Source organism: Phallusia mammillata, chromosome 8 (genome assembly GCF_965637545.1).
Source record: "Phallusia mammillata chromosome 8, kaPhaMamm4.hap1.1, whole genome shotgun sequence".
Lineage (NCBI taxonomy): Eukaryota > Metazoa > Chordata > Ascidiacea > Phlebobranchia > Ascidiidae > Phallusia > Phallusia mammillata.
Genome location: NC_137259.1, coordinates 13670737 through 13680569, shown reverse-complemented (window position 1 = coordinate 13680569; position 9833 = coordinate 13670737). Strand labels below are relative to the sequence as shown.

Below are 9833 nucleotides of genomic sequence, written 5' to 3'. Positions count from 1 at the left end.
ATACACAAACGTTACGTAATTTGAAATTCCTATCTCTATCTGCCATTTTCAGGGTAAAACCGGCTCCAAATTCCATACTTTTTCAAGAATTTTTGCTTTAAGTGTTAGATTGATTCAAACAAAAAAGGAAGGACTGTGTAGCAAAAAAATAATAGCTACTAACCGAAAAGCGAACTCAATAACAATATGTTCACCAAACCATTATGTTTCTTGTCCAACGGTAACACAACAACCACAATACGTACTGTACACTTACCAGGTCCAGATTGCGGTGGCATTGCAGCAATATGTGATCCAGGTTGTAGATCGTATCCACGTATTACGAATCCCATTGAAACCACGGCGTAAGATTCATATGGTTCACACCTGCTTCCATCGTCACCCAGCTGAAAACAAAACTTGTAATTTAAATACGGTTTGTGATGAGGGGATAGTCAAGGAGAAAGACATCATGCCTTGTGTTTGGTTTGCTTTTTTGTGTTGGCTTGGAATCTTACTCCAACTTAAGTCACGTTTAAAAACCGAAAAACAAATTGAAAAGTGCATAAACAACAACCACATAGGCACCGTACAAACAGAGCAAACACTTTGTAGGCGAACAGAAGGACTGGGTGTAAGTGTTTATTCGATCCAGTTACTGCACAATAAATTATATTTGCAAACAATCTTTTAAAAACAAAGGTTTTGAATCACTTTGCGGTCCATCTGTGGTATTAAAACTTCATTGACTTGCCTTGAATCCAGATGAGCATTCACATTTTCTGTGGTTAGATTGCACTGGGAAACAAAACTGGTCGCAGCCTCCATTCCCTACCACACACGAGTTTGGCATTCCTGGTTGACGATTGTAAACTTTAAGTGCTGTAACATCGCTGATCTGACTTCGAAGTACAACCTGGTCATTTCCTGCGATACAGATGATTCTGGTTAATCGCATTTCCGCTAATTGTAAAATCCGTATTATTGCATACCAAAAACTAAGATGTAGTCTATAATTAAAAAAAATACTTCGCTTATTTGCATATTTCGGTTATTTGTGAAAAAAAAGCCTTTCAAATTGAAGATGGTATAAGAGTGTAATAGGAACATTACCAGTTTTGCCAAATGAACAGAAATTGTGCCATAATTTGAACCGTTCCTAGTTTAGATTAACTTAAGGTCAGAAAAAAACTCAAATCTCAAAAAACTCAGATCATAGACTTAACATTCTATGTCAAACCGTTTTACGATTGAAAGATAAAAACCGAAAGTCACAAACAAATTTAAAACAAAATGTACCGCTTGTTTTATCAGCCTTTTCGATGATTTCCAATGACAGGTCCGAGTAGTAAACAGAGTCGCCGAGAACTGCAATTGCCATTGGGTTGTGTACATTACTGACCACAGTGAAGCTGTTGCCACCAGAATAATCTGATGCTTTGATCTGTGAGCAGCATATTGTTTGTCTGGTGTTGTAAGTATTTTAAACTAGAAGGGTGGCTTAGCACATATTGCCCTTGCATATACACTATAACCTATTTTAAAACATAAATATATTTCCTATGCTTATTTTGTATTGGGTCCCATATTAGCCATCGTCTTTTATAACTTTAGTCGTTTCTGCAGGCAAAAACTCATGGGTCTCCACACATGCAAAGTTGAAAATAATGCAATTCAAGAGATAACCATGAGAAAGTCGGGTGTTGTAAGGTAAAACACAGTGATCGGCACTGGGCTTAAATAATAATACTATGTAGAATACAAACTATAAAATTAGATTCACCCCAGATATTGTTTGAAGTATGTCCTATTTAACGTTTTAAAAAACTGACCCATTTTAGGGGGCTAGTAGGGCCACAATGACTCAATCAATACTACTGCAAAATTTCAGCCCAATCCGCCAATGTTTAAAATTTCGACCACTAGAGGTGTTTTGAGCAACAACCGTTACTGTTTCTGACGACACAGGTCTGTTAACATGCCCCTAACTGCCATGGCGCAAAAACGACCACCAAGCAACCCAACGAGCGACATACAACTGGTTGCCTTGTAACACTATTGCTCAAAAGCAATCTTTGGTTTGTGGTGCCCAGTAACATACAAATACGTTTTACACTATAGGGGCTTGTGGGGTAAATGTTAGGACTACAGGGTTGAACACAACAATCGACACCTATAAATGGCATACTATACAAGAAATCCGAATTTCAGCCAATTCTGACACTGTTTAAAAACTCACCCATTTTAGGGGGCTAGCGGGGTAAATACTGGGGTTATCAACAAAAACAAAGTGGGATGCACATCTTCATGAATATATCTACCATCTGTGTAAATTTCAGCCAAATCCATCAAACATTTGATGGAAAAACGAGTCGGACAAACTTTGGGTAAAAACACCCATTTCAGGCAATTCGAGTAAAATCAATATGTGTCCCCTTCAGGGAAGGGGACCCATAACAAGTAAAACGGTATCAGAAATAATAGACCGTCACTAAGTGGGCTAATTCATGAGTTTCTATTCGTGTTCAAAAGCAAACTGTGTGTAGTATTTTATATAATCACGAGTCACCAGAGATTTAGTACGAGGGATTAACAGTCGCGAATACTAACCGAGTGAAAACTTTAATAAGGCTAAAGTCATTCACCATTTACTTGCGTACGATTCTTTAGCGTTTACAGATACCACAGATGCCAATAACTTAGGTGAAATGTAAATCTTCAAAAAAACGTGTGGATGACTTCAGACTGTTTTCAAATTTTCTTTTTTATGGTTTGTTACAACACAACAACACATCGGTAAAACCAATGTATGATCAGATTATTAAAAAAAACAATCTGCACAGCAACTCAGATTGATGTCAACAACTAATGATAATGATTACATCGCAGCTAGGTTTCGCACAAAATACTACAGAACACTACTAGATAAACATGGTTGTTTACACTTCCATCTGCTCCATCTGTCCAGTAAATTTTCCGTGCGCTGATGTCCAGGGCGATGTGACGTACGTCATCCATGTTAGTGGTCAGTATGTTCGAAATGCTTGACCCGTCCATATCACAACGGGATATTTTGGACGGTACACCAACACCGCCTTGGTCCGACCAAAATAGATAACTGTGAATAAGATTTAAAGCAGTTACTCACCAAATCTAAAATTAAACAGACAAGGGGATCGGGTCTCCGAATGGAGGGGTGGGTTCGAATCCCACTTCTGACAAATATATATTTTCTAATTTATTTTAGGTTAATATTACAGTCTAGCTGCATACAATTTCAACCTGAAGGTATATTTTTCAAAAGTTTTGGAAAAAAACGTAAAAAACGCGATATTCGGGACGAAACTATAGTCAATCAAATCTCCAATTACGCAAGTCAGGATGGCCGAGTGGTCTAATGCGCCAAACTCAATCTGAAAAGCTTCATCGTGTGACGATGACATGGGCGTTCTGGTCTCCGAATGGAGGCGTGGGTTCGAATCCCACTTCTGACAAGATCTATTTTCTTTCCCCTTCATGGGGCAATTTTACAAGCAAACTACAGACAATTTCAACACGAGGACATATTTGACAACAGCTTGGCAAAAAATCGTAAATAACGCGATATTCGGGACGAAACTAGCCAATTCATTTTGCATTCACGCAAGTCAGGATGGCCGAGTGGTCTAAGGCGCCAGACTCAAGCTGAAATGCTTCATCGTGTTACGATGACATGGGTGTTCTGGTCTCCGAATGGAGGCGTGGGTTCGAATCCCACTTCTGACAAATATCTATTTTCTTCTGCATTTTAAGTTACTTTTGCAGTCTAGCTGCAATCAATTTCAACTCAATGCCAGATATTTCAAGAATTTGGCAAAAAATTTACAAAAACACAGTAATCAGGACGAAACTAGCCAATTCATTCTGCATTCACACAAGTCAGGATGGCCGAGTGGTCTAAGGCGCCAGACTCAAGCTGAAATGCTTCATCGTGTTACGATGACATGGGTGTTCTGGTCTCCGAATGGAGGCGTGGGTTCGAATCCCACTTCTGACAAATATCTATTTTATTCTGCATTTTAAGTTACTTTTGCAGTCTAGCTGCAATCAATTTCAACTCAATGCCAGATATTTCAAGAATTTGGCAAAAAATTTACAAAAACACAGTAATCAGGACGAAACTAGCCAATTCATTCTGCATTCACGCAAGTCAGGATGGCCGAGTGGTCTAAGGCGCCAGACTCAAGCTGAAATGCTTCATCGTGTTACGATGACATGGGTGTTCTGGTCTCCGAATGGAGGCGTGGGTTCGAATCCCACTTCTGACAAATATCTATTTTCTTCTGCATTTTAAGTTACTTTTGCAGTCTAGCTGCAATCAATTTCAACTCAATGCCAGATATTTCAAGAATTTGGCAAAAAATTTACAAAAACACAGTAATCAGGACGAAACTAGCCAATTCATTCTGCATTCACACAAGTCAGGATGGCCGAGTGGTCTAAGGCGCCAGACTCAAGCTGAAATGCTTCATCGTGTTACGATGACATGGGTGTTCTGGTCTCCGAATGGAGGCGTGGGTTCGAATCCCACTTCTGACAAATATCTATTTTCTTCTGCATTTTAAGTTACTTTTGCAGTCTAGCTGCAATCAATTTCAACTCAATACCAGATATTTCAAGAATTTGGCAAACAAATTGCAAAAACACAGTAATCAGGACGAAACTAGCCAATTCATTCTGCATTCACGCAAGTCAGGATGGCCGAGTGGTCTAAGGCGCCAGACTCAAGCTGAAATGCTTCATCGTGTTACGATGACATGGGTGTTCTGGTCTCCGAATGGAGGCGTGGGTTCGAATCCCACTTCTGACAAATATCTATTTTCTTCTGCATTTTAAGTTACTTTTGCAGTCTAGCTGCAATCAATTTCAACTCAATGCCAGATATTTCAAGAATTTGGCAAACAAATTGCAAAAACACAGTAATCAGGACGAAACTAGCCAATTCATTCTGCATTCACGCAAGTCAGGATGGCCGAGTGGTCTAAGGCGCCAGACTCAAGCTGAAATGCTTCATCGTGTTACGATGACATGGGTGTTCTGGTCTCCGAATGGAGGCTTGGGTTCGAATCCCACTTCTGACAAATATCTATTTTCTTCTGCATTTTAAGTTACTTTTGCAGTCTAGCTGCAATCAATTTCAACTCAATGCCAGATATTTCAAGAATTTGGCAAAAAATTTACAAAAACACAGTAATCAGGACGAAACTAGCCAATTCATTCTGCATTCACGCAAGTCAGGATGGCCGAGTGGTCTAAGGCGCCAGACTCAAGCTGAAATGCTTCATCGTGTTACGATGACATGGGTGTTCTGGTCTCCGAATGGAGGCGTGGGTTCGAATCCCACTTCTGACAAATATCTATTTTCTTCTGCATTTTAAGTTACTTTTGCAGTCTAGCTGCAATCAATTTCAACTCAATACCAGATATTTCAAGAATTTGGCAAACAAATTGCAAAAACACAGTAATCAGGACGAAACTAGCCAATTCATTCTGCATTCACGCAAGTCAGGATGGCCGAGTGGTCTAAGGAGCCAGACTCAAGCTGAAATGCTTCATCGTGTTACGATGACATGGGTGTTCTGGTCTCCGAATGGAGGCGTGGGTTCGAATCCCACTTCTGACAAATATCTATTTTCTTCTGCTTTTTAAGTTACTTTTGCAGTCTAGCTGCAATCAATTTCAACTCAATGCCAGATATTTCAAGAATTTGGCAAATATTTTACAAAAACACAGTAATCAGGACGAAACTAGCCAATTCATTCTGCATTCACGCAAGTCAGGATGGCCGAGTGGTCTAAGGCGCCAGACTCAAGCTGAAATGCTTCATCGTGTTACGATGACATGGGTGTTCTGGTCTCCGAATGGAGGCGTGGGTTCGAATCCCACTTCTGACAAATATCTATTTTCTTCTGCATTTTAAGTTACTTTTGCAGTCTAGCTGCAATCAATTTCAACTCAATACCAGATATTTCAAGAATTTGGCAAACAAATTGCAAAAACACAGTAATCAGGACGAAACTAGCCAATTCATTCTGCATTCACGCAAGTCAGGATGGCCGAGTGGTCTAAGGCGCCAGACTCAAGCTGAAATGCTTCACCGTGTTACGATGACATGGGTGTTCTGGTCTCCGAATGGAGGCGTGGGTTCGAATCCCACTTCTGACAAATATCTATTTTCTTCTGCATTTTAAGTTACTTTTGCAGTCTAGCTGCAATCAATTTCAACTCAATGCCAGATATTTCAAGAATTTGGCAAAAAATTTACAAAAACACAGTAATCAGGACGAAACTAGCCAATTCATTCTGCATTCACGCAAGTCAGGATGGCCGAGTGGTCTAAGGCGCCAGACTCAAGCTGAAATGCTTCATCGTGTTACGATGACATGGGTGTTCTGGTCTCCGAATGGAGGCGTGGGTTCGAATCCCACTTCTGACAAATATCTATTTTCTTCTGCATTTTAAGTTACTTTTGCAGTCTAGCTGCAATCAATTTCAACTCAATGCCAGATATTTCAAGAATTTGGCAAAAAATTTACAAAAACACAGTAATCAGGACGAAACTAGCCAATTCATTCTGCATTCACGCAAGTCAGGATGGCCGAGTGGTCTAAGGCGCCAGACTCAAGCTGAAATGCTTCATCGTGTTACGATGACATGGGTGTTCTGGTCTCCGAATGGAGGCGTGGGTTCGAATCCCACTTCTGACAAATATCTATTTTCTTCTGCATTTTAAGTTACTTTTGCAGTCTAGCTGCAATCAATTTCAACTCAGTGCCAGATATTTCAAGAATTTGGCAAAAAATTTACAAAAACACAGTAATCAGGACGAAACTAGCCAATTCATTCTGCATTCACGCACGTCAGGATGGCCGAGTGGTCTAAGGCGCCAGACTCAAGCTGAAATGCTTCATCGTGTTACGATGACATGGGTGTTCTGGTCTCCGAATGGAGGCGTGGGTTCGAATCCCACTTCTGACAAATATCTATTTTCTTCTGCATTTTAAGTTACTTTTGCAGTCTAGCTGCAATCAATTTCAACTCAATACCAGATATTTCAAGAATTTGGCAAAAAATTTACAAAAACACAGTAATCAGGACGAAACTACCAATTCATTCTGCATTCACGCAAGTCAGGATGGCCGAGTGGTCTAAGGCGCCAGACTCAAGCTGAAATGCTTCATCGTGTTACGATGACATGGGTGTTCTGGTCTCCGAATGGAGGCGTGGGTTCGAATCCCACTTCTGACAAATATCTATTTTCTTCTGCATTTTAAGTTACTTTTGCAGTCTAGCTGCAATCAATTTCAACTCAATACCAGATATTTCAAGAATTTGGCAAACAAATTGCAAAAACACAGTAATCAGGACGAAACTAGCCAATTCATTCTGCATTCACGCAAGTCAGGATGGCCGAGTGGTCTAAGGCGCCAGACTCAAGCTGAAATGCTTCATCGTGTTACGATGACATGGGTGTTCTGGTCTCCGAATGGAGGCGTGGGTTCGAATCCCACTTCTGACAAATATCTATTTTCTTCTGCATTTTAAGTTACTTTTGCAGTCTAGCTGCAATCAATTTCAACTCAATGCAGATATTTCAAGAATTTGGCAAAAAATTTGCAAAAACACAGTAATCAGGACGAAACTAGCCAATTCATTCTGCATTCACGCAAGTCAGGATGGCCGAGTGGTCTAAGGCGCCAGACTCAAGCTGAAATGCTTCATCGTGTTACGATGACATGGGTGTTCTGGTCTCCGAATGGAGGCGTGGGTTCGAATCCCACTTCTGACAAATATCTATTTTCTTCTGCATTTTAAGTTACTTTTGCAGTCTAGCTGCAATCAATTTCAACTCAATGCCAGATATTTCAAGAATTTGGCAAAAAATTTACAAAAACACAGTAATCAGGACGAAACTAGCCAATTCATTCTGCATTCACGCAAGTCAGGATGGCCGAGTGGTCTAAGGCGCCAGACTCAAGCTGAAATGCTTCATCGTGTTACGATGACATGGGTGTTCTGGTCTCCGAATGGAGGCGTGGGTTCGAATCCCACTTCTGACAAATATCTATTTTCTTCTGCATTTTAAGTTACTTTTGCAGTCTAGCTGCAATCAATTTCAACTCAATACCAGATATTTCAAGAATTTGGCAAAAAATTTGCAAAAACACAGTAATCAGGACGAAACTACCAATTCATTCTGCATTCACGCAAGTCAGGATGGCCGAGTGGTCTAAGGCGCCAGACTCAAGCTGAAATGCTTCATCGTGTTACGATGACATGGGTGTTCTGGTCTCCGAATGGAGGCGTGGGTTCGAATCCCACTTCTGACAAATATCTATTTTCTTCTGCATTTTAAGTTACTTTTGCAGTCTAGCTGCAATCAATTTCAACTCAATGCCAGATATTTCAAGAATTTGGCAAAAAATTTACAAAAACACAGTAATCAGGACGAAACTAGCCAATTCATTCTGCATTCACGCAAGTCAGGATGGCCGAGTGGTCTAAGGCGCCAGACTCAAGCTGAAATGCTTCATCGTGTTACGATGACATGGGTGTTCTGGTCTCCGAATGGAGGCGTGGGTTCGAATCCCACTTCTGACAAATATCTATTTTCTTCTGCATTTTAAGTTACTTTTGCAGTCTAGCTGCAATCAATTTCAACTCAATGCCAGATATTTCAAGAATTTGGCAAACAAATTGCAAAAACACAGTAATCAGGACGAAACTAGCCAATTCATTCTGCATTCACGCAAGTCAGGATGGCCGAGTGGTCTAAGGCGCCAGACTCAAGCTGAAATGCTTCATCGTGTTACGATGACATGGGTGTTCTGGTCTCCGAATGGAGGCGTGGGTTCGAATCCCACTTCTGACAAATATCTATTTTATTCTGCATTTTAAGTTACTTTTGCAGTCTAGCTGCAATCAATTTCAACTCAATGCCAGATATTTCAAGAATTTGGCAAAAAATTTACAAAAACACAGTAATAAGGACGAAACTACCAATTCATTCTGCATTCACGCAAGTCAGGATGCCCGAGTGGTCTAAGGCGCCAGACTCAAGCTGAAATGCTTCATCGTGTTACGATGACATGGGTGTTCTGGTCTCCGAATGGAGGCGTGGGTTCGAATCCCACTTCTGACAAATATCTATTTTCTTCTGCATTTTAAGTTACTTTTGCAGTCTAGCTGCAATCAATTTCAACTCAATGCCAGATATTTCAAGAATTTGGCAAAAAATTTACAAAAACACAGTAATCAGGACGAAACTAGCCAATTCATTCTGCATTCACGCAAGTCAGGATGGCCGAGTGGTCTAAGGCGCCAGACTCAAGCTGAAATGCTTCATCGTGTTACGATGACATGGGTGTTCTGGTCTCCGAATGGAGGCGTGGGTTCGAATCCCACTTCTGACAAATATCTATTTTCTTCTGCATTTTAAGTTACTTTTGCAGTCTAGCTGCAATCAATTTCAACTCAATACCAGATATTTCAAGAATTTGGCAAAAAATTTGCAAAAACACAGTAATCAGGACGAAACTACCAATTCATTCTGCATTCACGCAAGTCAGGATGGCCGAGTGGTCTAAGGCGCCAGACTCAAGCTGAAATGCTTCATCGTGTTACGATGACATGGGTGTTCTGGTCTCCGAATGGAGGCGTGGGTTCGAATCCCACTTCTGACAAATATCTATTTTCTTCTGCATTTTAAGTTACTTTTGCAGTCTAGCTGCAATCAGTTTCAACTCAATACCAGATATTTCAAGAATTTGGCAAAAAATTTACAAAAACACAGTAATCAGGACGAAACTAGCCAA

At 40.4% G+C, this 9833-nt stretch overlaps 1 protein-coding gene and 23 non-coding genes across 24 annotated transcripts in view; 23 read left to right on the top strand and 1 right to left on the bottom strand.

The window, feature by feature from the left end:
• LOC145204215 (low-density lipoprotein receptor-related protein 2-like) overlaps window positions 1–9833 on the bottom strand; it is an 85006-nt gene that overhangs the window by 31659 nt on the left and 43514 nt on the right. Inside the window, exons 42-45 of the mRNA XM_080076691.1 lie at window positions 2923–3097; window positions 1279–1423; window positions 734–906; window positions 257–386 (exon numbers count right to left, since the gene is read on the bottom strand). Of these exons, the coding sequence (XP_079932817.1) occupies window positions 257–386; window positions 734–906; window positions 1279–1423; window positions 2923–3097 (623 nt within the window). The remainder of the gene's footprint in view (window positions 1–256; window positions 387–733; window positions 907–1278; window positions 1424–2922; window positions 3098–9833) is intronic.
• Trnal-caa (transfer RNA leucine (anticodon CAA)) lies at window positions 3626–3744 on the top strand. Its single transcript has 2 exons — window positions 3626–3663; window positions 3699–3744. It is a non-coding gene; the product is annotated as a tRNA-Leu (tRNA).
• Trnal-caa (transfer RNA leucine (anticodon CAA)) lies at window positions 3897–4015 on the top strand. The gene is made up of 2 exons: window positions 3897–3934; window positions 3970–4015. It is a non-coding gene; the product is annotated as a tRNA-Leu (tRNA).
• Trnal-caa (transfer RNA leucine (anticodon CAA)) lies at window positions 4168–4286 on the top strand. The gene is made up of 2 exons: window positions 4168–4205; window positions 4241–4286. It is a non-coding gene; the product is annotated as a tRNA-Leu (tRNA).
• On the top strand, window positions 4439–4557 carry Trnal-caa (transfer RNA leucine (anticodon CAA)). The gene is made up of 2 exons: window positions 4439–4476; window positions 4512–4557. It is a non-coding gene; the product is annotated as a tRNA-Leu (tRNA).
• Window positions 4710–4828, top strand: Trnal-caa (transfer RNA leucine (anticodon CAA)). The gene is made up of 2 exons: window positions 4710–4747; window positions 4783–4828. It is a non-coding gene; the product is annotated as a tRNA-Leu (tRNA).
• Trnal-caa (transfer RNA leucine (anticodon CAA)) lies at window positions 4981–5099 on the top strand. Its single transcript has 2 exons — window positions 4981–5018; window positions 5054–5099. It is a non-coding gene; the product is annotated as a tRNA-Leu (tRNA).
• On the top strand, window positions 5252–5370 carry Trnal-caa (transfer RNA leucine (anticodon CAA)). The gene is made up of 2 exons: window positions 5252–5289; window positions 5325–5370. It is a non-coding gene; the product is annotated as a tRNA-Leu (tRNA).
• Window positions 5523–5641, top strand: Trnal-caa (transfer RNA leucine (anticodon CAA)). The gene is made up of 2 exons: window positions 5523–5560; window positions 5596–5641. It is a non-coding gene; the product is annotated as a tRNA-Leu (tRNA).
• Trnal-caa (transfer RNA leucine (anticodon CAA)) lies at window positions 5794–5912 on the top strand. Its single transcript has 2 exons — window positions 5794–5831; window positions 5867–5912. It is a non-coding gene; the product is annotated as a tRNA-Leu (tRNA).
• Trnal-caa (transfer RNA leucine (anticodon CAA)) lies at window positions 6065–6183 on the top strand. The gene is made up of 2 exons: window positions 6065–6102; window positions 6138–6183. It is a non-coding gene; the product is annotated as a tRNA-Leu (tRNA).
• Trnal-caa (transfer RNA leucine (anticodon CAA)) lies at window positions 6336–6454 on the top strand. Its single transcript has 2 exons — window positions 6336–6373; window positions 6409–6454. It is a non-coding gene; the product is annotated as a tRNA-Leu (tRNA).
• On the top strand, window positions 6607–6725 carry Trnal-caa (transfer RNA leucine (anticodon CAA)). The gene is made up of 2 exons: window positions 6607–6644; window positions 6680–6725. It is a non-coding gene; the product is annotated as a tRNA-Leu (tRNA).
• Trnal-caa (transfer RNA leucine (anticodon CAA)) lies at window positions 6878–6996 on the top strand. The gene is made up of 2 exons: window positions 6878–6915; window positions 6951–6996. It is a non-coding gene; the product is annotated as a tRNA-Leu (tRNA).
• Trnal-caa (transfer RNA leucine (anticodon CAA)) lies at window positions 7148–7266 on the top strand. Its single transcript has 2 exons — window positions 7148–7185; window positions 7221–7266. It is a non-coding gene; the product is annotated as a tRNA-Leu (tRNA).
• Window positions 7419–7537, top strand: Trnal-caa (transfer RNA leucine (anticodon CAA)). Its single transcript has 2 exons — window positions 7419–7456; window positions 7492–7537. It is a non-coding gene; the product is annotated as a tRNA-Leu (tRNA).
• On the top strand, window positions 7689–7807 carry Trnal-caa (transfer RNA leucine (anticodon CAA)). Its single transcript has 2 exons — window positions 7689–7726; window positions 7762–7807. It is a non-coding gene; the product is annotated as a tRNA-Leu (tRNA).
• Trnal-caa (transfer RNA leucine (anticodon CAA)) lies at window positions 7960–8078 on the top strand. Its single transcript has 2 exons — window positions 7960–7997; window positions 8033–8078. It is a non-coding gene; the product is annotated as a tRNA-Leu (tRNA).
• Trnal-caa (transfer RNA leucine (anticodon CAA)) lies at window positions 8230–8348 on the top strand. The gene is made up of 2 exons: window positions 8230–8267; window positions 8303–8348. It is a non-coding gene; the product is annotated as a tRNA-Leu (tRNA).
• Trnal-caa (transfer RNA leucine (anticodon CAA)) lies at window positions 8501–8619 on the top strand. The gene is made up of 2 exons: window positions 8501–8538; window positions 8574–8619. It is a non-coding gene; the product is annotated as a tRNA-Leu (tRNA).
• Trnal-caa (transfer RNA leucine (anticodon CAA)) lies at window positions 8772–8890 on the top strand. Its single transcript has 2 exons — window positions 8772–8809; window positions 8845–8890. It is a non-coding gene; the product is annotated as a tRNA-Leu (tRNA).
• Trnal-caa (transfer RNA leucine (anticodon CAA)) lies at window positions 9042–9160 on the top strand. The gene is made up of 2 exons: window positions 9042–9079; window positions 9115–9160. It is a non-coding gene; the product is annotated as a tRNA-Leu (tRNA).
• Window positions 9313–9431, top strand: Trnal-caa (transfer RNA leucine (anticodon CAA)). Its single transcript has 2 exons — window positions 9313–9350; window positions 9386–9431. It is a non-coding gene; the product is annotated as a tRNA-Leu (tRNA).
• Trnal-caa (transfer RNA leucine (anticodon CAA)) lies at window positions 9583–9701 on the top strand. Its single transcript has 2 exons — window positions 9583–9620; window positions 9656–9701. It is a non-coding gene; the product is annotated as a tRNA-Leu (tRNA).